Source organism: Pan paniscus, chromosome 6, assembly GCF_029289425.2.
Source record: "Pan paniscus chromosome 6, NHGRI_mPanPan1-v2.0_pri, whole genome shotgun sequence".
Lineage (NCBI taxonomy): Eukaryota > Metazoa > Chordata > Mammalia > Primates > Hominidae > Pan > Pan paniscus.
Window position 1 is genome coordinate 165,948,586 of NC_073255.2, and position 26,355 is coordinate 165,974,940.

A 26,355-nucleotide genomic window follows, 5' to 3' on the forward strand; every position below is an offset into this window, starting at 1 on the left:
CCCACCCTACCTGCTTTATACTAAAACTGATCTCCAGTGTCACTTAACCTGTTAAGGGCCAGTAATCTCCCAGTAACCTGGCTGTGACTGCCTTCTTTAACCTCCACTCTTGGTGCTCCTGTTATGCCTGCTTGTCACCACAGCCTAGCCCTAGAGATTCTATCTTTCCAATGCCTTCCCTTCTATCCTCTCCTAACCATCTATTATTCTGTCTATTACTCCTAAATGAGTTCCTGATTTCTGATTATCTGGATGATGAGCAGCATGCTTCTAACAAACCTTTCTCTCTCCAGCCTCTTTCCCACTCCAACTGAAAACCATGGGTTTTCCATCATCCTTTTCTCCAAAACTCTTATTTCCAAGTCAATTAAGCACTAACTCCCCAATCTGATATTCAATTACTTCCGCAGTTTTAACACAATTCCACATGTAACGGCATCGGTCAGCATTATATCCCACTGCTATTCCAAGCATACCCTGTGCTCCAGCCACAGCAGTCTGCTTATTTTGCACGAAACACATGGCGTGCTTTTGCACCTCCAGGCTTTGGTTCACCCCCTTTTTTTTAATCCACCTGGATTATGTTTCCCCTCCGTCTCTACTATTCTAAATCCCATCCTCCCCTAATTTCACTTGCCACGCTATCTTCACTAACCTTCTACCAAACGTATTATAATTATTTGTGCGGTTATCATATTTCCACACTGGATTCTTAATTCTGCTAAAACGAAATACTGTAATGCCTTTGATGAGCCTTCCATGTGCCAGCCATGTGCTAAGTGAGCTACATGCATTATCTCATTTAATCCTCAAATCGACATCTAGGTCAGGACTCTCCCATTTAACATTAAACAAACTGAGGCTCCGAGAGATTAAGTAGCTTGCAGCTTTCACGCAGCTAATTATGGTGGAATCAGATTCCCTCCCCGAGGTTCACACTTGTATTAGTTAGGGTAGCCAGCATAATATATTCGCCAGCTACGCTGCACTCAACCTGTGTGTGCCGGATCAGCATGTTAAAAACGGTGTCTGCAAGTAGACCAAGGGAAGAGGGGCTGCGGGGGCGGGAATTGAGACAGCAATGAATTAGGATGGCGGGATTGGCGGTGATGTTTCCAAATTTCCACTGTTGGGTTGTAGAGCTTCTGAAATAAGCATTTAAAATGTATAGTTACTAAACAAGATTGCATCTACCCTTGGTCTAATTGTTATGTGTAGGTTAGTTTTGTCTCCCTGATTTTATTGTCATCCCCCAGGGATTGTTTCTGTTCTCCCGTGTTCCCAGAGCTTTCGGCGCATTGCTCAACACACGGTGTGCGTACTTGTTGATTTTAATGTATGTGTGTTTGCATATGTGCACAGCAGCTGGGCGGAGGACGTGGGTGTGGGATGCACTGTGCATTCCTTCTCCTCACTCTTGTTCCTTTGAGCAGCTGCAGCCTGGATGCTTTCCCTTAGGGGTAGGGGAGAGGCAGAACCGCTGACCCTTTAACAAGTTATCCCTCACAGAACAGGTGTCTCCCCCGACTCTCGGTGGAGAGGGATGGCTGGATACTTAGTGACATCAGCCACGAGCCAATGGGAAGTCGGGCTCCAGCCGTCGCGCCAATGAGCGGCCGGGGGCGGGCCGGGTTTCCTGGGCGCCTGGCTGGCCGGGCTGGTCCTGCGGCCGCGGGTGAGTCTCGTCCGCTCGCGCTGCCCACCGCGGCTCCAGCAGCTCCAGGCGCGGTTCCCCGGCCCGCGCCGCTCCCGGCCCCCCGGCTCGGGCGCCTCCCGCCGCAGCGCAGGCTCCCCCGCCGGCCGGGCTCCTGCGCGGCGCGGCTCGGCTCATGCCCCCGGGCGCGGGGCACACAGGCCGGCCGGCAGCCGCTGGGAAATAGGCCCCCGGGGGCGGCGGCGGCGGCGGGGCCATGGCGCGGAGACCCCGGGCGCCGGCCGCCTCCGGGGAGGAGTTCTCCTTCGTCAGCCCGCTGGTGAAATACCTGCTCTTCTTCTTCAACATGCTCTTCTGGGTGAGTCTCGGGGTCGAGGGCACCTGGGCGGCGGGGTCCCCCCGCGGGGTGGAAGGGTGGCCCGGGGTGCCCCACGCGCGGGAGCCGCACTGCCGAGTTTTCTGGGCTGACGGCACTTTGGGGGAATTTATCCTGGGGAGGGACACCCCGGGGACGCCGCGTCTGCAGGGGGCGTTGTAGGGAGGAGGGTATGCCAGGGAATCAGTAAAGACTGATGGGTATTCTCGGGGCGTCGGAGGAGGGTCTGTGTTAGGCTAGAAATGTGGGTTTGAGGGAGCCTGTTGGCCCAAGGCGGACCCACTGACACATTCATGATGGGGGTCGGGGATGGAGGCTGACTTTCAGGCCTGGGGGCCTGGAGGCCCGGCTGGCAAAGAAAGAAGAGGAAGGAAAAACCCAAACCTCTCTCTCCACCACCTCAGAGAGGATGGGTTACTGGCATCATCTCTTCCTTTTGCAGGCCTCATCTACCCCCACCTCCACCCCCCCAAAGTCTAGGAAGAATGGCCTCCAGGTGCAGATGTCTTTCCCATCCCAGCACTGCCCCAAACTTTGCCCCCTCCCTGCCACCCTTCTCAGGATCAGACTTCACCCCTGGAGCCTGGCAATCACCAGTGTCTTTAAACAGGACCCCATGTTGGGCCAGAGGGCCAGGGGTCCTTTCAGAATCTTCTGCTTGGGGTGGAAAAAGTACTGGGCTGGGACTCCGGACACCTGGATTCCCATCCCACTCTGCCGTTCATTGTTGACTTGACCGATCTAAGCATGTATGTTCATGTCTGCAGGCCTTGACTCCCTCCCCCACAAATCCAACCCAGTGTGATCAGGGGTGGCAGAAAGACTGCTGAAGCTGAGAATTGAGCTGAACCAGATCATGCAATGCCAGCTCGACCCTGTTTCCTGGCTAGAGAGTCCTGGAGGTCCTGGGGTGTGAGAACATAGGGACATCCTTCCCCCATTCACCTCCTCTTCTGGCTCCTACCACACCAGAGCTGCTGCTTCTGGAGCCCACCATCCTTGCCCACTTCAGCTGGAGACCTAAAGTTCAGACTTGCAGGAGGGAAGAATTGAGTCTAAAATATGTTTCCTAGGGGAGGGAGCAGAACAGACATCTAAGCCATTTGCTGGAAAGGTTTCACAGGGCCCGTGGGGTGAAGTGCAGACACAAAGCCCATAAGTGCTGGCCTGTTGGGACAAATGAGAGAAATCCCATAGGGTGGTGATGACAGCGCACTCAGCCATCCTACTCCTGGGGAAAATGAAACTTGTGCTCCTATCAAATGCTCAGTTTTAAAACTGGAAAAAAATTTTAGAAGACATCTTGTCCAGCATCTGTGTTTATGTCTATAAAATGTAGAAAACTAAAGCACAGAGATGTTAAATGTTTTGTCCAAGGTCCAACAGCTGGTTAGCAGGCTTGGTCTGGTGACCTTTCTACTGAACCACAGTGCCGCTGGGGAAAGTCCTCAGCACAGATGGCTGCTGCTATAGCTGGGGTATGGGCAGTATTAGTAGTTAACCAGTCAACCCAAGTTCCCATGGTCTAGGTTCTGCTTCAGCTGGAGGTTAGGGAAAAACACAAGAAAATCCCTTACCACTCTACCAGTGCTGGGGGATGTACTAAGAGACTCCCCACCTAAGGGCAAGTATCAGTGAAGTCTCCTCTGTGCTCACTGAGTGTGCCAGGCCAGTGACGTGCCATCCTCGGAGCCAGCACTAGCATTTCGGGGACTTTAGGTCGTCACTCTGACTTCCTTTATCCGCCGAGACTGTCTCCCTTGGAGCCATTGGTATCTCACCCTTGTATGTGCTCGCCAGTGACAACAGCTGGGTGCATCTGTTACACTTGTGTTCCTGGTCATTTTTTTTTTCTCGAGCTTCCCTACCCCCTACCTCCACCCTACCCCCCTTTTATCGGACAAACGACTTTGAGAGATCTCAGCCAGGAGAGAGTTTGGCTCCACAGACCCATTTACCTTGGTAAAAATGCTTCATTCAAGGTCAGAAGACATGGGTGGCCAAGCTAGCACCACCCCAAATTAGAATAGAGCCCCTTCTTGGCCCTACAGTAGACTCATAAAAAATCAGAGGCTCTAGAAATAGCACACTGAAGGACAAGAGGCTCAGCATCTTTTTGGCACCAACTTACTGTGTGACCCTAAGCCAATGTATCTGTCTCTCTGACCTTAATCTTTCTCCTCTAAAGGAGAAACAATTTCTGCCTCAGTGAACTATTTAAGGATGAATGAATCATTTTGGGGACTATTTTCTTTCTTCAAGACCTAGAGCTGGATCTAAGGATGAATCTCCCTGTGTCCTGATTGCCCTTCCTAGGGGACAGTACTTTTCAGGTGTTATTGAATGTCCCTTCTCCCCCAAACCCAGTGCTGCACAGGTATATTCATACAAGAGCAGCTGGAGAGAAAACGCTGCCTCCCCAGATCAGGGGGCCATCTTTCTTCCTAGCTCCTCTTCAGGGACTGGTTCCCATGCTTTCTTTTTTGTAGACTTCCACCATCCTAACCAAATTCTGCTCTTCTGCCCAGGAAGCACCTATGGATGAGATGATGGTCAGCCCACACCCTTTGCAGGCAGAGTGCATGCTCTGGCCGGCTTCTGGAGCTGCCACATGGCAGTGGTTATTGTGTCTGTGCCTGGAACCCACTAGGAAGGTGTCCGGCATCCTCTGGGCTCTGAATAGTGGTGCTGGTGGTGATGGTGGCTACGTCTGCTGTTGCTCTAGAAGCCCTGACTCTTGGGGCATTTGGAGTCTGACTCAGAAAACTAATAAATTTTTGGGGACTGGGACCAGTTCCTACTGTTCATGTTTCAAATCTCACTTCCCCTTTGACCTGAGAGTTCTGATTTTCTTCCCAGAATCATGTTGCTGGGTTACTGACTGTGGGGATTCCATGGCCTGGAGTAGCTGCTCTAAGATCCTAGATGTTGTATTTAAATCAGTTAGGGTGGCTACAGAGCAGCTGCCTCTCCTCACCTCCCTCTGCAGGACAGCTCCGTGCAGATATTGGGGTGGTGCCTGCTTTCTCAGCTTGGCCATGTGTTGTCAGGAATATTCAGTGCCGCCCACCTCCTTCCTCACTGGTCCTTTTCCCACTCAGGGCAGCAGTTGGCTGGCTTTTGAGTCAGGCAGAGCCCAGAAGCTCAGACCTCCAGCCCCTGTGTCTCAGCCCAGGCTTCCCTAGCAGCCATGCCTCAGGGCTCCCATGGCACCTTCTGTATTCTTCTATTGTCACATCCCTTACCTGTGCTGCAATTGTGTTTACTTCTCTGTCTCCCCCTCTAGACTTCGGGCTCTCGAGGGTGGGCACGGCCCTATTCACTTCTGGATCCCCAGTGCCCAGCTGTGTTTGGCATAAATTGGGTGCTTACTGAATGTTTATTGGATGGTGAGTGAGAGAGCAAACCCCACAGGGTAGAGGCTTGATGCCCGTCCTCCCTTCCTCATGGACACTGGCCTGTCAAGATGCAGCTCAACCTGGGGTCCTTGAGCACTCTTGGTGATGAGGTACCCAACTGTGTTCTCCTCTGTGGTGGGTCTGGCGGCCTAGCAACCCTCCACTTAAGCCAGGTCAGAAACATGGCAGCCATCCCCTCCTCAGAGCCACACGTGCTTACTGCCTACAGCATCTGGATTTTCTCACTTCCACTGCCACATATATGGACCCCTGTCCAGGTCTTCCCTAGGCTGAGCCAAGCCACCAGTGGGGCATCTTCTTCAAGAAATCCACTCTCCCATCCAGGACTACTGTATTGGAGTCCTTGGGCACTCAGAATCACCCAGGCCACTCTCAGCACCATTTCTTTTCGTCTGGCTCAAAAACCATGAGGAAGTAACCAGGCATCAAGCCAGGCAAAAACCTCTTCTAAGTGGCAGGGGCCCTTTCTGCCATCCAACCCCCTCATCCTATACTTCCAAATACACTAGGAGGCAGAGCCCACCACCTCCCTCCTCCACCCCCGCCGTCTTCCCCATAGACTTGACTGGCTTCCATAACTGAAGACAGATGCTTTTTATAAAAACAACAAAAACTACAAAATATGGGAAATGAAGACAAGAACCATCTCCTTTGCTATGCAGGTCGCATGCACACTTCTTAACTTCCCAGCAGCTTTGTTTGCCCTGTACCAAGTAGAAAACCATAAACGTCAAGCAGCCTTTAAAAAGAAAAAAAGAAGGCTGGGCGCGGTGGCTCATGCCTGTAATCCCAGCACTTTGGGAGGCCGGGGCAGGTGGATCACCTGAGGTAAGGAGTTCGAGATCAGCCTGGCCAACATGGTGAAACCCCATCTCTACTAAAAATGCAAAAATTAGACAGGTGTGGTGGTGCACACCTGTATTCCCAGCTACTTCGGAGGCTGAGGCAGGAGAATCACCTGAACCTGGGAGGCAGAGATTGCAGTGAGCCGAGATTATTACATTCCAGGCTGGGCAACAAAAGTGAAACTCCGTCTCAAAAAAAAGAAAAAAGAAAACATAGAGTGCCTCTCAGATCTTTGTAGGAGGCTAGTGCTGGGCCAGTCCCTCCAGGGCTTTGAGTTTGAATGGTTATTTACTGCAAGCCCTTGCAGACCTCCCTTCCTCTTTCTTAACCTTGGAAGAACAAAGCCAGCCGTGGCCTGAGGAGGATGCCAAAGGCTTGGCCCCAGACATTGTTGAGGAAGGAGCCCTGTGGACTCCTCCACTGCAGGGGGACAGTGTCCCCCAATCCAGAGGGAGAGCGCTGACAGCCAGCCTCCCATGGACAGCCGCCACCTCAGACACCCATAACAGCAGTGCCATGGAGAGCACAGAAAGACCAGTATGTGAAGGTCACGGGCAGGGAGAGAGGTGGCCCTACTCCGGGGCCACAGGCTGAAAGCTCTTTGGCTTCATCCAGATATAAGGGTAGGGAGGACTGAGAAACCAGAGGTGGAGACCACTGCCTTGCCCACTTCCCTCTGAGCAGGGACAGGGTTTTGATTGCCACACAGGGAACCACTTTACCCTCAGCTGTCTCCACCATCACCTTCAAAACAGGAGGGAAAGAGATTCTAAGGAGGGGGTGCGGGCCTTGAGACAGTGGGGCTCCACTGCTTCTTGCAGCCTGGACTTTGGACTATGGAAGACAGACAAGGCTAGGGCTTTCCCTGGAGGCTACGCCTGCTGGTGGCCCCACTGTGGCAACGCCATGCCTTCCCTTTTCAGAGTGCTGTTCCAGAGACTTCCCTCTGAGCCACCTCCTGGGCCCTGCTGGCACCCTGTCCCCGCCGCCAGCTGCAATCTTCCTTCCCCTGCCTGAAAACCAGCCCATTTGGAGATTATCAGCTGCTCCCCCAAGGGAACCACAAGCAGCTGCTTCCCATCTCCCATGATGGCTGATGTGAATACGCAAAATCCTGGGGGTACTGGGAGGCAGAGATAGGAAGGCAGCCAAGTGGCCAAGCTCATAAGGCTTTGGGGACATCCAGACCTAGGTTCCATTCCCACTTCAGCCGCTCACTAGCCATGTGAACTGAGGAAAGTTGCTGGAATTCTCTGAACATCAGCTCTATAAAATGGAGATCCTAACGCCCTCTTGGGTTTGTGGTCAGAATTAAATGAGAGTGTTTAGCCCAGCGCCTGGTCCTTAGCACTCAACAAAAAGTACTGCCACTGCTGTCCCTGTAAATGCTCCTGGAGGTCACCTGCTGGGGGTGGGTGTGGAGAGTGAGGCTGAGCGCTCCTCCAGGGAGGAGGAAAGAGAGTGGCAAGCAGACAGGGACTGGCTAGGGAAGGGCCAGCCTTTGCTCAACCCTCTTTGCTCACATTCTCACCATAACAAAGGAAAACCAAAAACAAAGGAAGAAAATCAAAGAGAAAAGAAAAAAAGCTGAGCAGGAGACAATCATTATTGGTAGCTTTATATTTTTTAGTTTATGGAGAAATTTCCTATATATCCCATGAACAGAGCTCCACTGTTGTCTCCTGGGCTTCCCTAGCTCTGCTTCTCAAGGCTTGTCACACCACCTTGGCCTTTTAAAATTTTTATTTACGTATTTATTTGTTTATTTGTTTGTTTGTTTAGACATGGTGTTGCTCTTTGACCTAGGCTGGAGTGCAGTGATGGGATCACAGCTCACTGCAGCCTCGACTGCTTGGGTTCAAGCAATCGTCCCACCCCACCCTGCTGAGTAGCTTGGACTACAGGCATGCATCACCATGCCCAGCTAATTTTTTTTTAGAGACTGGACTTACTATGTTGCCCAGACTGGTCTTCAAATCCTGGCCTCAAATGATCTTCCTCACTTTGGCCTCCCAAAGTAGTGGGATTACAGGCATGAGCCACCATGCCTGGCCCTACCTTGATCTTGAATGCAATCCAGTAGAGATGGACTCTGGGAGCTAATTTGCCTGTAATTATTGGCATTTGGGCATAAGAGCCAGGATAACAACCTTTGTTTAGGACCTCAAGATGAGGCCCTGCAACCTTTCCTCTCCTATTACTGATGGTCCTGAAGTACTGTCTTATGGGCTAGAATAAGGGTTTTTCCTTTTAAACATCAAATCATGACTATTTTTTCCCAATTTGCAAGAAAAAAAGTCAAGATAAGAAAATTTTCTTCATTTTCTCCTTTCTCCCATGAACATTAGTACCTGCAACTGCTTATCTGCCTGCAAGTGCTAACAAAAGGCAAGCAGAAGAGGACAAGTAGCAACTATTATGGAAAACTAGGAAACTATTTATTTAGAGTATGCCTGCGTTGTTTTATGAAACGCAGAGACATACACCTAGCAGCCACATCTCTTAGTAAAATTGTTCCTTAATTCTGTAGTAGAAATTAATATGTTTGCCTCCTCACATGATACACTGAGATGGACACAGCAGTATCTGTGTAATATTCCTGTCAAATATGTGTAATCTGAATCTGTGAGGAAACAACCAAATAAATCCAAATCAAGGGACATTCTGCAGAACAATTGGCCGAAACATAAAAAATGTCAGTGTCCAAAAAAATGTCAGAACAAGTGTTGGGAAGGATGTGAAGACACTGGAACCCTCACACATGGCTAGTGGGGAAGTAAAAAGGCACAGCCGCTGTGGAAAACAGTTTGGCATCTCCTTAAAAAATTAAACATAGAATTACCATATGATTCATCAGCAATTCCTAGGTATAGAGAACATTGAAAACAGGTATTCAAACAAGACCTTTTACATGAATGTTCATAGCAATACTATCCACAGCAGCCAAAAGGTGGGAGCAACACAAATGTCTACCAATGGAGGCATGGAGAAACAATTGTGTTACAGTCACACAACCAAGTATTATTCAGCGATAAAAGGAAATGAAGTTGGCAGGGCATGGTGGCTCATGCCTGTAATCTTTTGGAGGCTGAGGCGGGCAGATCACTTGAGGTCAGGAGTTCGAGACCAGCCCAGCCAACATAGGGAAATCCCACCTCTACTAAAACTACAAAAATTAGCTTGTTGTGGTGGCATGCACCTGTAATCCCAGCTACTCAGGAGGCTGAGGCACAAGAATCGCTTGAACCTGAGAGGCAGAAGTTGCAGTGAGCTGAGATTGCACCACTACACTCCAGCCTGGGTGACAGAGTGAGACTCCATCTCAAAAAACAAACAAACAAACAAATAGGAAATGAAGTTGTAACACATGCTACAACACAGATGAATCTTGAAAACATTCTGCTAAGTGAGCCGAATGCGGTGGCTCACACCTGTAATCCTAGCACTTGGGGAGGCCAAGGTGGGAGGATCACCTGAGGTTGGGAGTTCGAGACCACCATGACCAACATGGAGAAACCCCATCTCTACTAAAAATACAAAATTAGCCAGGTTTGGTGGCACATACCTGTAACCCCAGCTACTCGGGAGGCTAAGGGAGGAGAATGGCTTGAACCCGGGAGGTGGAGGTTGCAGTGAGCCGGAGATTGTGCCACTGCACTCCAGCCTGGGCAACAAGAGTGAAACTCCGTCTCAAAAAAAAAAAGAAAAAGAAAAAGAAAACATTCTGCTAAGTGAAAGAAGCCGGACACAGAGGGTCACCTAGTATGTGATTCCAATGGCAGGAAATGTCCAGAATAGGCAAATCCATAGAGACTGAAAGCAGATTTGTGGTTACCAGGGGCTGGGGGCGGAGGACAGGGTGATGGGAATGGGGAGTGATGGTTTAATGGGTACAGGGTTTCTATTTGGGGTGATGATAAAGCGCTGCACCCTGATGGTGGTGATGGTTGCACAGCCATGTGAATGTACTAAAGGCCACTGAACTGTTTACTTTAAAATGTCTAAAATGGTACATTTTGTGTCACATGTATTTTACCATAAATTTTAAAGTCAGTGTCTTAAAGACCAAAAACAAAGGAAGAAAATTAAAGAGAAAAGAATTAAAGCCAAGAGACTGTTCCAGGCTGAAGGAGATTTAATCTCTAAATGCATGATCCTTGATTGGATCCTGGATAAGAAACAAAAAAAAGGTTACAAAGGACATTTTGGGGATAATTGGGGAAAGTTACATATGGACTGTAAATTAGGTCACAGTAATAGTGTATTAAAGTTTAAAAAAGAGATCAGGTGCAGTGGCTCATGTCTGGAATCCCAGCACTTTCAGAAGCCATGGCGGGTGGATCACTTGAGCCCAGGAGTTCAAGACCAGCCTGGGCAATATGGTGAAACCCTGTCTCTACAAAAAAATTTAAAAATTAGGCCAGTTGGTGGCACGTGTCTGTAGTCCCAGCTACTCAGGAGGCTGAAGCAGGAGGATTGCTTGAGCCCAGGAGGTCAAGGCTATAGTGAGCCCTTGATTGTGCCACTGTACTCCAGCCTGGGTGACAAAGCAAGACACTGCCTCAAAGAAAAAAAAGAAGAAGAATGCGACAAAATCTATAATGTACACCAACAGAGCACTGTGACTTCCCAGTGCTCTGGCACTTGAACAATTTTAAGATCCACTACCTTAGCCAAGCGTGGTGGCTCATGCCTGTAATCCCAGCACTTTGGGAGACCAATGCAGTAGGATCACCATATGCCAGGAGTTTAAGACCAGCCTGGGCAACCTAGCAGGATCACATCTATACCAAAAATTTAAAAATCAGGTGAGTGTCATGGCATGTGCCTGTACTCAGGAGGCTGAGGCAGGAGAATCTCTTGAGCCCAAGAGGTTGAGGCTGCAATGAGCTATGATTGTACCACTGCCCTGCAGCCTGGGCAACACAAGAGTGAGACCTTGTCTGTTGGGGGGGGAAGGAAAAAAGATCCACTGCCTTAAGTTTTGGTGTGATTGATGGGAAATCATCCAGATTACAGTTTGTAAAACTGTATGCAAGTGAACCCTAGTTTATGAAAATCTGATATTAAAAAATGTATAGGCCAGGTGTGATGGCTCACGCCTGTAATCCCAGCACTTTGGGAGGCTGAGACGGGTGAATCACCTGAGGTCAGGAGTTTGAAACCAGCCTGGCCAACATGATGAAACCCTGTCTCTACTAAAAATACAAAATTAGCCGGGTGTGGTGGCTCATGCCTGTAATCCCAGCTACTTGGGAGGCTGAGGCAGGAGAATCGCTTGAACCTGGAAGGTGGAGGTTGCAGTGAGCTGAGATCACGCCATTGCACTCCAGCCTGGGCAACAAGAGCGAATCTCCATCTCAAAAAAATAAAATAAAAAGTATAAACTAACAAATTGGGGTGGGAGGAGGTAATAGACTATTTTTCAAGAATAATTTTACAGAAAAATTGAGAAGATAGTACAGAGATGGACGTTTCTCAAAAAACAAAAAATAGAACTACTAGACAATCCAGCAATCCCACTACTGAGTGTTTATCCAAAGAAAAAGAAATGAATATATTGAAGAGACATCTGCACTCCCATGTTACTGCAGCACTATTCACAATAGCCAAGAAATGGAATAACCTTAAGTGTCCATCTACAAATGAATGGATACAGAAAATATGGTTCATATACATAATGGGATATTATTCAGCCATAAAAAAGCACGAAATCCTGTCATTCGCGACATAGACAGAACTGGAGGTCATTATGTTAAGTGAAATAAGCTGAGCACAGAAAGACAAATATTGCATGTTCTCACTCATATTTGAGGGCTAAAAAAGTGAAACTCATAGAGGTAGAGAATAGAATGATAGTTACCAGAGGCTGGGATCCAGGGGCAGGAGGATGAAAAGAAGCTGGTTCGTAGGTACAAACATATGGTTACATAGAAGGAATAAGTTCTAGTGTTCAACAGCACAGTAGGGTGACTATAGTTAACAACAATATATTGTATTTTTCAAAATAAATTTAAAATGTTTCTAATACAAAGACATGATAAATGTTCAAGGTGATGGATGTTCTAAATACCCTGATTTGATCATTAAACATTGTACACATGTATCAAAATATCATATGTATCCCATAAATACATACAATTTACATATATCAATTAAAAACATTTTAAGATAGTATTGAGAGTTCCTATATACCCCATACTCTGTTTTCCCTGTTATTAAAACATTAGTATGATACATTTGTTGTAATTAATAGTATTATCATTATGGTCTACACTTTATTGGGTTTTTTTTCATTTTTATTTAATATCCTTCTGTTCCAGAATCCTATTCAAGATACTACATTACTTTTTTCTTTCTTTTTTTTGAGACAGGGTCTTGCTGTGTCACCCAGGCTGGAGTGCAGTGGCACAATCATGGCTCACTGCAGCCTCAACCTCCTGGGGTCAAGTGATCCTCCTCCCACCTTAGCCTCCCAAGTAGCTGGGACTACAGGCACGCACCACCATACTCAGATTATTTTTATTTTTATTTTTTGTAGAGATGAGGTCTACGTTGCCTAGGCTGGTCTCAAACTCCTGAGCTCAAACCATCCTCCCCGCTTGACCTCCCAAAGTTCTGGGATTCCAGGCGTGGCCCACCACGTCCTGCCCTACATTACATTTAGTTGTCATGTCTCCTTAGGTTCCTCTTGGCTATGACAGTTTCCTAGACTTACCTTGTTTTTAATGACCTTGACAGTTTTGGGAAGTGCTGGTCAGGTATTTTGTAGAATGTCCCTTTATTGGAACTTGCCTGCTGTTTTTCTCATCATTGTAATACTGGGGTTATGGCTTTTTGGAGGAAGACCAGAGAAGTCAAGTGCCATTTTCATCACATCACATCATATCATATCATACAAGTGATTCAGCAACATGATCATTGTTGATGTTGGCCTCGATCGCCTGGATGAAGTAGTGTTTATCAGGTTCCTCCGCTGTAGAGTTAGCCTTTCTCCCCATGTTCCACACTGTGCTCTTTGGAAGAAAGTCACTCTGCACAGTCTGCACTGAAGGAGTAAGGAGTTAAGCTCTACCTCTTTGAGGATGGAGTACCTACATGAATTATTTGAAATTCTTCTATGTAGGAGATTTGTCTTTTCTCTGCTATTCATTAAGTCACTTATTTATATCAGCATGGGCCCACAGATGTGTATTTTTTATTTTGGGTAATAATTCAATATTTCTTTATTTTGGTGCTCAAATTGTTCTAGCCTTGGCCATTGGGAGCTCTTTCAGTTGGCTTCTGTGTCCCTTTGGGATGCTCACATTGATGAGGATAGTGATGTGGGGAATTCATTTTTGTTTCTTCGTGAGCATTTCCTTTCTTTGGGGCACTACAAGATGCTCTAGGCTCATCTTGTGCCTTTCCTGCCCCCATCCTAGAATCAGCCACTTCTCCAAGGAGCCCAGGGGATGGCTATTTTCATTACAAGGTGATCATTCACCTTTCATAGGGATAATGGTACTGGTGTGTGCAAATTATTTTATATAATTTGACTGACAACTTTTCAGGAACATACATTTTGCTAAAAGCTAGACTCAGCCATTTTAAAAGTTGTATCTAGCTCTTAGAAGTTTCCAACCAGGCTTCATTCTAGTCGGAATGTGAAAAGCTATCCAAAGAAGAGAAATGTCTTTATCTCCATCCTCATCGTGAAAGGAGGTCATTCATGATATTGTGAGGTGCTATAAGGATTTTACAGAAAATTCTAGCATAGTGGAAAGAGTTCCAGAATGAGATTGGGAGGTTGGATTTGGTCCAGATGGTGCACTGCACCCATATGCACTTGGTTAAGTGTTACTTCCACTCTTTCGGCCTCATCTATAAAAAGAGGTGAGTGGCCAAAACCCATTTCTAAAGTTCTGTTCACCTCCAAATGTGATGCTATGAACAGCAGCAGCAGCACTAACTTTGGAATGGCAGTAGCTTTGAGGAATCCAGGGTGGGAAGTGGGGGCAGGAATGGGGGTGTGCAAGGTCAAGCTGTGAAATGCAGAATTTGAGAGCTTAGGGGAGAGATATCATTAATGATCATATTAAATATTAATAATAATATTAAAGACTTAATCTTGATTTTAATGTAGGCTGTATCTGTGGCTCTAGATCCCTGGCTGATTATTCTTTAGGCTTGTAGGTTCTCAAGCTTGGCTGCACATTGAAATAACCTGGAACACATTCAGAAATACTGTTGCCTCGGTCCCAATGCCAAAGATTCTGATCGACTTGGTTTGGGATGCAGCCTAGGCATTAGCAGTTTTTTAAGCCTCTCCCCCAACAACCCTAAGTCCCAGGCGATTCTAATGGCAGCCAAAGTTGAGCATGTGCTTTCAGCTATAAACGCTCTTGTCCCTCCACCATATAACGCATGGATTAAGGGTCCTCAGTGTACCATCTGCATAGCAGCAGATGAATTGGATTTGGATAGTGTATTAGTTTCCTGTTGCTGCTGTAACAAATGACCACAAACTTAGTGGCTTAAAACAACACACGTTAATTTTCTTATATTTCTGGTGGCCAGAAGGCCAAAACGGGTTTCACCGGGCTAAAATCAAACAGGTCTCGCTGGGCTAAAATACAGCAGCACCGCATTCCTTCAGGAAGTGCTAGGAAGAACTCGCCTCCTTGCCTGCTCCAGCTTTTAGAGGCAGCCCTCATTCCTCCATCCATGGCACCACAGCAGTCCAGCCTCTGCCTCCATCATCATCTCCTTCTCTGACTCTGGCCCTCTTGCCTCCTTCTTAGAAGGTCTTTTATGATTATATTGAGTCCTCAGGGATAATTTCCCTAGCTCAAAATTCTTTTTTTTTTTTTTTTTAAAGTAGTCTTTTTTTTTTTTTTTTTTTTTTCTTTTTTATTGATCATTCTTGGGTGTTTCTCGCAGAGGGGGATTTGGCAGGGTCACAGGACAATAGTGGAGGGAAGGTCAGCAGATAAACAAGTGAACAAAATTCTCTGGTTTTCCTAGGCAGAGGACCCTGCGGCCTTCCGCAGTGTTTGTGTCCCTGGGTACTTGAGATTAAGGAGTGGTGATGACTCTTAACGAACATGCTGCCTTCAAGCATCTGTTTAACAAAGCACATCTTGCACCGCCCTTAATCCATTCAACCCTGAGTGGATACAGCACATGTTTCAGAGAGCACAGGGTTGGGGGTAAGGTCACAGATCAACAGGATCCCAAGGCAGAAGAATTTTTCTTAGTACAGAACAAAATGAAAAGTCTCCCATGTCTACCTCTTTCTACACAGACACAGCAACCATCCGATTTCTCAATCTTTTCCCCACCTTTCCCCCCTTTCTATTCCACAAAACCGCCATTGTCTTCATGGCCCGTTCTCAATGAGCTGTTGAGTACACCTCCCAGATGGGGTGGTGGCCGGGCAGAGGAGCTCCTCACTTCCCAGTAGGGGCGGCCGGGCAGAAGCGCCCCTCACCTCCCGGACGGGGCGGCTGGCCGGGCGGGGGGCTGACCCCCCCACCTCCCTCCCGGACGGGGCGGCTGGCCGGGCGGGGGGCTGACCCCCCACCTCCCTCCCGGACAGGGCGGCTGGCCGGGCAGAGGGGCTCCTCACTTCCCAGTAGGGGCGGCCGGGCAGAGGTGCCCCTCACTTCCCCGACGGGGCGGCTGGCCCGGCGGGGGGCTGACCCCCCCACCTCCCTCCCGGAGGGGGCGGCTGGCCGGGCAGAGGGGCTCCTCACTTCCTGGTAGGGGCGGCCGGGCAGAGGCGCCCCTCACCTCCCGGACAGGGCGGCTGGCCGGGCGGGGGGCTGACCCCCCACCTCCCTCCCGGACGGGGCGGCTGGCCGGACGGGGGGCTGACCCCCCCACCTCCCTCCCGGACGGGGCGGCTGGCCGGGCGGGGGGCTGACCCCCCACCTCCCTCCCGGACGGGGCGGCTGGCCGGGCGGGGGGCTGACCCCCCCACCTCCCTCCCGGACGGGGCGGCTGGCCGGGCGGGGGGCTGACCCCCCCACCTCCCTCCCAGACAGAGCGGCTGGCCGGGCAGAGGGGCTCCTCACTTCCCAGTAGGGGCGGCCGGGCAGAGGCGCCCCCACCACCTCCTGGACAGGGCGGCTGGCCGGGCAGGGGGCTGATCCCCCCACCTCCCTCCCGGACGGGGCGGCTGGCCAGGCGGGGGGCTGATCCCCCCACCTCCCTCCCGGACGGGGCGGCTGGCCGGGCGGGGGGCTGACCCCCCCACCTCCCTCCCGGATGGGGCGGCTGGCCGGGAGGGGGGCTGACCCCCCCACCTCCCTCCCGGACGGGGCGGCTGGCCGGGCAGAGGGGCTCCTCACTTCCCAGTAGGGGCGGCCGGGCAGAGGCGCCCCTCGCCTCCCGGACGGGGCGGCTGGCCAGGCGGGGGGCTGACCCCCCCACCTCCCTCCCGGACGAGGCGGCTGGCCGGGCAGAGGGGCTCCTCACTTCCCGGTAGGGGCAGCCGGGCAGAGGTGCCCCTCACCTCCCGGACGGGGCGGCTGGCCAGGCGGGGGGCTGACCCCCCCACCTCCCTCCCAGATGAGGAGGGAGGACGCTCCTCACTTCTCAGACGGGGTGGCTGCCGGGCGGAGGGGCTCCTCACTTCTCAGACTGGGCGGTTGCCAGGCAGAGGGTCTCCTCACTTCTCAGACAGGGCGGCCGGGCAGAGACACTCCTCACATCCCGGACGGGGCGGCAGGGCAGAGGTGCTCCCCACATCTCAGATGATGGGCGGCCGGGCAGAGACGCTCCTCACTTCCCAGATGTGATGGCGGCCGGGAAGAGGCGCTCCTCACTTCCTAGATGGGATGGCGGCCGGGCAGAGACGCTCCTCACTTTCCAGACTGGGCAGCCAGGCAGAGGGGCTCCTCACATCCCAGACGATGGGCAGTCAGGCGGAGACGCTCCTCACTTCCCAGACGGGGTGGCTGCCAGGCAGAGGCTGCAATCTCGGCACTTAGGGAGGCCAAGGCAGGCGGCTGGGAGGTGGTTGTAGCGAGCCGAGATCACGCCACTGCACTCCAGCCTGGGCGCCATTGAGCACTGAGTTAACGAGACTCCGTCTGCAATCCCGGCACCTCGGGAGGCCGAGGCTGGCGGATCACTCGCGGTTAGGAGCTGGAGACCAGCCCAGCTGACACATCGAAACCCCGTCTCCACCAAAAAAATTCGAAAACCGCTCAAAATTCTTAATCACATTTGCAAAGTTCCTTTGGCCATGAAAAGTAACACAATCACAGGTTCCAGCAATTAAGACGTGGACATCTTTGAGGGGACATTATTCTCTCCACCGTAGATAGAGACAGAGCAACTGCTGTAATTACAGGCCCATAAATACAGTTAACTTACTCTATGATATGTGGCATCTCTTTACTTTGCCCATTTTTTCAACTTTTATTTTAGGTTCAGAGGTACATGTGCAGGTTTGTTATATAGGTAAATTATGTGTCATGGGGTGATATTTCATAACCCAGGTAATAAGCATAAGTAGTTTTCCATCCTCTCCTTCCTCCTACCCTTCACTCTAAAGTACATGTGGCCATGTGTACTCAATGTTTAGTTCCCACTTACAAGTGAGAACACATGGAATTTGGTTTTCTGTTCCTGGATTAATCTGCTTAGGATAATGGCCTCCAGCTGTATCTATGTTGCTGCAAAGGACATGACTTCATTCGTTTTTATGGCTGCATAGTATTCCATGGTATATATGTACCACATTTTCTTTTCTTTTTTTTCTTTTTCTTTTCTTTTTTTTTTTTTTTTGATATAGAGTCTTGCTCTGTCGCTAGGCAGGAGTGCAGTGGCACGTTCTCAGCTCACTGCAACCTCTGCCTCCCGGGTTCAAGTGATTCTTCTGCCTCAGCCTCCTGAGTAGCTGGGACTACAGGCATGTGCCACCATGCCTAGCTAATTTTTGTATTTTTAGTAGAGATGGGGTTTCACCATGTTGGCCAGGATGGTCTCAATCTCTTGACCTCATGATCCACCTGCCTCAGCTTCCCAAAGTGCTGGGATTACAGGCGTGAGCCACCGCACCCGGCCCCACATTTTCTTTTTCTTTCTTTTTTTTTTTTTTTTTTTTGAGATGAATTCTCACTCTGTTGCCCAGGCTGGAGTGCAGTGGCATGATCTCTGCTCACTGCAACCTCCGCCTCCCAGGTTCAAGCGATTCTCCTGCCTCAGCCTCCCAAGTAGTTGGGACTACAAGTGTGTGCCACCATGTCCAGCTACTTTTTGTATTTTTAGTAGAGATGGGGTTTCACCATGTTGGCCAGGCTGGTCTCAAACTCCTGACCTCGTGATCCACCCGCTTTGGCCTAAGTGCTGGGATTATAGGCATGAGCCACCGTGTTCGGCCTGGCCCCACATTTTCTTTTTCCCGTACTGTTGGTGTGCATTTAGGTTGATTCCATGCCTTTGCTATTGTGAGTAGTGCTTGTTTGGCCTTTCTTGTTTTAGCTGTGCTACGATTTAATCAGATACCATCTTTGTGGAAAATTATACACCCTGGTGAAAATTTGACATGAAAAACAATGAGAGCCTGGAAGCAACAGAAATCAAGAGCAGATACACATTTTTCAATAGTTTAGTAAAATGACACTCAGAACTGTAATTGGCTGTGGTGGGTTTTAAAGGGCAGACAGAGATGCTCACTGACTCTGGTGGAGGACTGGCCACCAGGCCTGGGGAATGACTGGCATCTCTGTCATGTAGTTTCCCTGCCTCCCCCATGCTCCGTGAGCCTGGCAGTGCTGTGGGACAAGGCGCCAGCTGGCACCTGCAGCTCTGCTAGCAGCTCCCACCCTCCTGGACAAAGAGTATGAAGGCCGGCAAATAACACTGTGGGCCCTGAGTTAGAGGCATGGTCAAATGATGTGAGGTGGGAAGAGACCGGGGCCAGCTGAGTGCAGTGACTCACACCTGTAATCCCAGCACTTTGGGAGGCTAGGGTGGGAGGATCAATTGAGCCCAGGAGGTCAAGGCTGAAATGACCTATTATCATGCCACTGCACTCCAGCCTAAGCAATAGCACAAGACCCTCCTCCCTCACCCCGCAAAAAAGAGGGGGCTGTATATGCAGGCAGAGAAGAGTTCTGGAAGATGTGGTTTTATTTTTTATTTTTTATTTTTTTTATTTTTCTTTTTTATTGATCATTCTTGGGTGTTTCTCGCAGAGGGGGATTTGGCAGGGTCACAGGACAATAGTGGAGGGAAGGTCAGCAGATAAACAAGTGAACAAAGTTCTCTGGTTTTCCTAGGCAGAGGACCCTGCGGCCTTCCGCAGTGTTTGTGTCCCTGGGTACTTGAGATTAAGGAGTGGTGATGACTCTTAACGAACATGCTGCCTTCAAGCATCTGTTTAACAAAGCACATCTTGCACCGCCCTTAATCCATTCAACCCTGAGTGGATACAGCACATGTTTCAGAGAGCACAGGGTTGGGGGTAAGGTCACAGATCAACAGGATCCCAAGGCAGAGGAATTTTTCTTAGTACAGAACAAAATGAAAAGTCTCCCATGTCTACCTCTTTCTACACAGACACAGCAACCATCCGATTTCTCAATCTTTTCCCCACCTTTCCCCCCTTTCTATTCCACAAAACCGCCATTGTCTTCATGGCCCGTTCTCAATGAGCTGTTGAGTACACCTCCCAGATGGGGTGGTGGCCGGGCAGAGGAGCTCCTCACTTCCCAGTAGGGGCGGCCGGGCAGAAGCGCCCCTCACCTCCCGGACGGGGCGGCTGGCCGGGCGGGGGGCTGACCCCCCACCTCCCTCCCGGACAGGGCGGCTGGCCGGGCAGAGGGGCTCCTCACTTCCCAGTAGGGGCGGCCGGGCAGAAGCGCCCCTCACCTCCCGGACGGGGCGGCTGGCCGGGCGGGGGGCTGATCCCCCCACCTCCCTCCCGGACGGGGCGGCTGGCCGGGCGGGGGGCTGACCCCCCCACCTCCCTCCCGGATGGGGCGGCTGGCCGGGCGGGGGGCTGACCCCCCACCTCCCTCCCGGACGGGGCGGCTGGCCGGGCGGGGGGCTGACCCCCCCACCTCCCTCCCGGACGGGGCGGCTGGCCGGGCAGAGGGGCTCCTCACTTCCCAGAAGGGGCGGCCGGGCAGAGGCGCCCCTCACCTCCCGGATGGGGCGGCTGGCCAGGCGGGGGGCTAACCCCCCCACCTCCCTCCCGGACGGGGCGGCTGGCCGGGCCGGGGGCTGACCCCCCCCACCTCCCTCCCAGACAGAGCGGCTGGCCGGGCAGAGGGGCTCCTCACTTCCCAGAAGGGGCGGCCGGGCAGAGGCGCCCCTCACCTCCCGGATTGGGCGGCTGGCCAGGCGGGGGGCTAACCCCCCCACCTCCCTCCCGGACGGGGCGGCTGGCCGGGCCGGGGGCTGACCCCCCCACCTCCCTCCCAGACAGAGCGGCTGGCCGGGCACAGGGGCTCCTCACTTCCCAGTAGGGGCGGCCGGGCAGAGGCGCCCCCCCCACCTCCTGGACAGGGTGGCTGGCCGGGCAGGGGGCTGATCCCCCCACCTCCCTCCCGGACGGGGCGGCTGGCCAGGCGGGGGGCTGATCCCCCCACCTCCCTCCCGGACGGGGCGGCTGGCCGGGCGGGGGGCTGACCCCCCCACCTCCCTCCCGGATGGGGCGGCTGGCCGGGAGGGGGGCTGACCCCCCCACCTCCCTCCCGGACGGGGCAGCTGGCCGGGCAGAGGGGCTCCTCACTTCCCAGTAGGGGCGGCCGGGCAGAGGCACCCCTCGCCTCCCGGATGGGGCGGCTGGCCAGGCGGGGGGCTGACCCCCCCACCTCCCTCCCGGACGAGGCGGCTGGCCGGGCAGAGGGGCTCCTCACTTCCCGGTAGGGGCGGCCGGGCAGAGGTGCCCCTCACCTCCCGGACGGGGCGGCTGGCCGGGTGGGGGGCTGACCCCCCCCACCTCCCTCCCAGACGAGGAGGGAGGACGCTCCTCACTTCTCAGACGGGGTGGCTGCCGGGCGGAGGGGCTCCTCACTCCTCAGACAGGGCGGTTGCCAGGCAGAGGGTCTCCTCACTTCTCAGACAGGGCGGCCGGGCAGAGACACTCCTCACATCCCAGACGGGGCGGCAGGGCAGAGGTGCTCCCCACATCTCAGACGATGGGCGGCCGGGCAGAGACGCTCCTCACTTCCCAGATGTGATGGCGGCCGGGAAGAGGCGCTCCTCACTTCCTAGATGGGATGGCGGCCGGGCAGAGACGCTCCTCACTTTCCAGACTGGGCAGCCAGGCAGAGGGGCTCCTCACATCCCAGACGATGGGCAGTCAGGCGGAGACGCTCCTCACTTCCCAGACGGGGTGGCTGCCAGGCAGAGGCTGCAATCTCGGCACTTAGGGAGGCCAAGGCAGGCGGCTGGGAGGTGGTTGTAGCGAGCCGAGATCACGCCACTGCACTCCAGCCTGGGCGCCATTGAGCACTGAGTTAACGAGACTCCGTCTGCAATCCCGGCACCTCGGGAGGCCGAGGCTGGCGGATCACTCGCGGTTAGGAGCTGGAGACCAGCCCAGCCGACACATCGAAACCCCGTCTCCACCAAAAAAATACGAAAACCAGTCAGGCGTGGCGGCGCACGCCTGCAATCGCAGGCACTCGGCAGGCTGAGGCAGGAGAATCGGGCAGGGAGGTTGCAGTGAGCTGAGATGGCAGCAGTACCGTCCAGCTTCGGCTAGGCATCAGAGGGAGACCGTGGAAAGAGGGGAGAGGGGAGAGGGGGGAGGGGGGAGGGGGGAGGGGAGAGGGGAGAGGGGAGAGGGAGCTCTATCTACCACACAGTCCTTCTCTCAAGACTCTGTCTCTGCCTGTGCTGTTCCTTCTAAGACGTGGTTTTAGATAAAGGTTTGCCATTTACTGCTGAATGCACCTGCCCTCCCCTGCCAGATGGCAGAGGACCTTCAACAAGGAGGCCTACAGGGAAAAATGAGGGACTCATCTGACCCTATTACCTGTTTTGGGGGCCTAGCTCCCTTCTTCCACCAAAGCCCCATGGTGGCTCTTTCCAGCTGCTTTCTGTCTTGCAGGACAGTGGTCTAGCCAGCCATCTCCTTCCCCACTGAGTTGGTCAAGACCCTGCTGCTGAGAACTCTCTCCTGCCAGAGCTTGGCCCCATCTGTTGCCATGGCAACAGCCAGCTGCTGCTTAGCACCAGCCTGGAGACTGGGCACAAAAAAAGGGTGGCCAAGGGAAGTAGGCACTGGGGCTCTCCTGCACCCCTGGAGGCCTGGGGGCTGGGGGGTAGATAAGGCCCCTTTGGGGTCTCCTATTAGTCTCTGATGGGTTTGTTCTCTCAGGGAGAAGCCAGGAAATTTGAAAGATCTAAACTCCTCTCTATTCCTCCACACTGGAATCAGAGTTTGTGAAGATAAAGGTTCCTTTGCCAAGGCAGTTCCAGTGCTTACATACATGCACTCACACACAGTCCTTCACATTGGAGTGCACTTTCTTTTTGTACTTGACATGATATTGACCTCTAAGAGGGTTAGAGAGCTGGGAGTATGCAACCGCCCAGGCCTGCTTTAGATATAAAACCTGTCCTTTGATGCAGATAGATTCGAATTCAAAACTTTTCCATTTATGTGTGACCCTGGGCAAGTTAACTATTAATAATGATAGATAATATTTATTGTCAGGCATTGTGTTAAATTCTTTCCATGCATTATTTTAGTTGGTTCTTACAGTAATCTTGTCAGTTGTTTGTTCTTACTTCCCATCTTCAGATACAGAAACTGAGGCTCAGAAATTTGCCCTATGTGTACCCAAGTTTGACTCGCTCTGAAGACGGTGTCCTTTTTAATTTTAACTTCAATTTATTAGAGATGGGGTCTCACTCTGGCACCCAGGCTTCAGTGCCATGGCACAGTCATGGCTCACTGCAGCCTTGCACTCCTGGGCTCAAACCATCTTCCTGCCTCAGCCTGCTGAGTAGCTGGAACTACAGGTGCACACCACTGCACCCAGCTAATTATTATTTTGTGTGTGTTTCTAGAGACAAGCTCTCACTATGTTACCCATGCTGGTCTCAGACTCCTGACCTCAAGTTGATTCTCCTGCCTTGGCCTCCCAAAATGCCCAGCCTGAAGCCCATATTCTTAATCACTCTTCAGTATTAACCTTGGATTGCCTTAATTTCCTCATCCGTAAAATAGGCATAATGTCTGCCTCACAACCTAATTGTGTTATGAGGACTGAATGAATAATGAAAAATATGATGTGGGTAAAAGTGTCTCATGGAGGTAAAGCCCTGACAGATTCTATCAGCAGAATCACTGGGGAGGTGAAAGATGCTCACCTTTGGGTCCCAGGAAAGCTGTCCTTCTCCTGCTCTCCTAGGTTTCTCATGGCATTCAGGGCTCTCTGGTTTCCAAAATCTCAGGGTCTGGCTCTTTCCCTGTCTCCACAGGTGATTTCCATGGTGATGGTGGCTGTGGGTGTCTACGCTCGGCTAATGAAGCATGCAGGTGAGCTGTAGCTCTCCCTCCCTGCCCCCACCTTGTGCCATGCCCCTTTCCCCTCTGCCTCCTTCAGCCTGGCCCTCACACATAAGCTATGGGGCTAAAGGAGGCAGCCTCCCTGGAGCCAAATCTTCATGGTCTACGTAGGTGTCGGACCCCCCCAGGCCAGTGCCCCTGGATTTCCCTGAGCCCCTCTGAGTCTTCCAGGATATGCCTACATTTGAGGCTTAGGAAGTGTGTGAGAAAAAAGGTAGGCCCCTGGGAGCAGAGAGTCATCAAGGGCTTTAGCCCCTCCCTAGCTCTGTCCTGGAGAAACCCAACCACCATTCCTATTTCACCACACAAGTCACCAGGAAACAGAATCTGCAAAGCTGGTGAGCCTAATGCCATTCCAATTCTTTTCCGGAGCGAAAGCAGCCCCTCCTTAAGCCCAGGAATAAAGGCTTTTATTTCTTTAGTTCCTCAAATTAAATGCCACAACCCTTCTGGGCCCTTTTTGGTTCTCCCCATGGGACAGGGGTACTGCCTCCCCTTAACCTTCATCCAACCATAATGGAGATTCCCCCACCAGGGGAAGGAGAACAGTTTGGGGCACCCTCCCACCCCATCCAGGGGTTCCTCAGTGGGCACCAGGCTCAGGCTGAGGGCCGGCTCCTTCTCCAGAAGCAGCCCTAGCCTGCCTGGCAGTGGACCCTGCCATCCTGCTGATCGTGGTGGGTGTCCTCATGTTCCTGCTCACCTTCTGTGGCTGCATTGGGTCCCTCCGCGAGAACATCTGCCTCCTGCAGACGGTGAGTGGTCAAGGCCCCACTGGAAAGACCCTGGCCCTCTCCCCATCATGCCTCTTAGCCTCCCAGGGCCCTTTGGTTTTCTTGTCCTACCCTACCCCCAGGCCTGTGCTGTCCACCCCTCAGTGCAGAGCTCAGCCCGGGTGACCCAGCACAGGGTGGCCACCCCCAGGACAGTGTCCCAGAGGCAGCTGCCTTTCTCATGTGTGGGGCATCTGGGAGAATTGCCTGGCAGCTCCCAGCATCCCCTTGACCCTGGAAGGGGTTGCTGCCATGAGTGGTCCTAGACGCCTCTTCTTCCTGCTGCTCCACAGTTCTCCCTCTGCCTCACCGCTGTGTTCCTGCTGCAGCTGGCCGCTGGGATCCTGGGCTTCGTCTTCTCAGACAAGGTAACACTGGGAGCCAGGAGGCCTCCTCAGGTGTGACCCAGAGGGAGGAAGGAAGGTTCCTGCCCATGTTTAGCCTGGTTAATTAACCACAGCTCCTTCCCCTGAGAAACATCAGTCGTTGAAAAGTTCATTAGGGGTGAATGAATAGTCTGTAAACTCATCATATTTGAAGAGAATTTTAAGATCATAAGGTGCTTTCCTCTGACAGTCTGAGAAGCTAACAGGGAAGTAAATTATACAAACACAAAGTTAAAATAACTTAGAAACTTTAATAGCAAATGACAGAATCAAACTCAATAATCAAGTGGACCACTGACAATATGAAGAGCCTCTTATTTCTTTTAAAAATTGTTTATTGAGATAAACAGAAGGAAGGAAGGGGGAAGAGAACAAGATTTTGTTTTGAGGTTTATTTTTCTTTCTTTCTTTTTTTGGTTGTTGTTTTTGTTTTTTAAGAGATGGGAGTCTCACTAGGTTGCCAGGCTGGCCTTGAACTCCTGGGCTCAAGTGATCCTCCTGCCTCCATCTCCTAAGTCTCTGGGATTACAGTCATGTGCCACCATGCTTGGCTTAATAAAAGGTTTCGAACAATGCTTGCCATATCTGGAAATGGTCTGCCATTCAGTGACAGTCCTTTTTAAGAACCAGAATGTCTTTCCCAAAAGGCAAATGATTGCCAAGGGCAGACTACAAAACTAAGGAAAGAAAATTTGAGAAAAGTAGTGGGGCAGGAAGGAAGAGACTATGGTAGAAAATTATGAAATCGGGCCAGGCGTGGTAGCTCATGCCTGTAATCCCAGCATTTTGGGAGGCTGAGGCGGGCAGATCACTTGAGGCCAGGAGTTCGAGTCCAGCCTGGCCAACATGGCGAATCCCTGTCTCTACTAAAAAACACCAAAAAAATTAGCCAGGTGTCAGGAGGCTGAGGCACAAGAATTGCTTGAACCCAGGAGAAGGAGGTTGCAGTAAGCTGAGATCGCGCCACTACACTCCAGCCTGGGAGACAGTAAAACTGTATCAAGAAAAGAAAAGAGAAAAGGAGAGGGGAGGGGAGGGGAGAAAATTATGAAATCGAGAGCCACTGAGTTAATTCCGAATTTCATAGTCCTGCTGGCTTACAGTAAGATCCTGAAATGATGTATTAAATAGCTCTGTTTTGAGTCTAAAGAGATGCAATTATCTAGTGTCCACTAGAGGGCAGTGCCTCAGCTCAGTAAGCTACTTTCTGCTAAAAAAATTAAAAATTAGTTTGTTTTTATCAGTCAACAAGTATTTTGTGATAATAGCATTCAGAGATAGATACACATTGGAATATCTTGAAATGTGTCTCTGAAAAGCTTCAACAGCAGGTCCAGCATTTCTCCTGCCCACTGGTACCTGAGGGCCCTGGGATGG

General features: G+C 51.5%; 1 protein-coding gene across 2 annotated transcripts in view; it reads left to right on the plus strand.

Annotated features, from left to right (window-relative positions):
* Positions 1-1,883: 1,883 nt before the first annotated feature.
* The window catches only part of TSPAN33 (tetraspanin 33), a 28,947-nt gene continuing 4,475 nt past the window's right edge, over positions 1,884-26,355 (plus strand). The window contains exons 1-4 of one of the 2 annotated variants that reach the window (XM_003813492.5): positions 1,884-2,012; positions 23,732-23,789; positions 24,447-24,574; positions 24,886-24,960. In XM_003813492.5, the coding sequence (XP_003813540.2) occupies positions 1,911-2,012; positions 23,732-23,789; positions 24,447-24,574; positions 24,886-24,960 (363 nt within the window). In that variant the 5' untranslated portion in view covers positions 1,884-1,910. The remainder of the gene's footprint in view (positions 2,013-23,731; positions 23,790-24,446; positions 24,575-24,885; positions 24,961-26,355) is intronic. The other variant, XM_008966044.4, reaches the window with a different exon arrangement.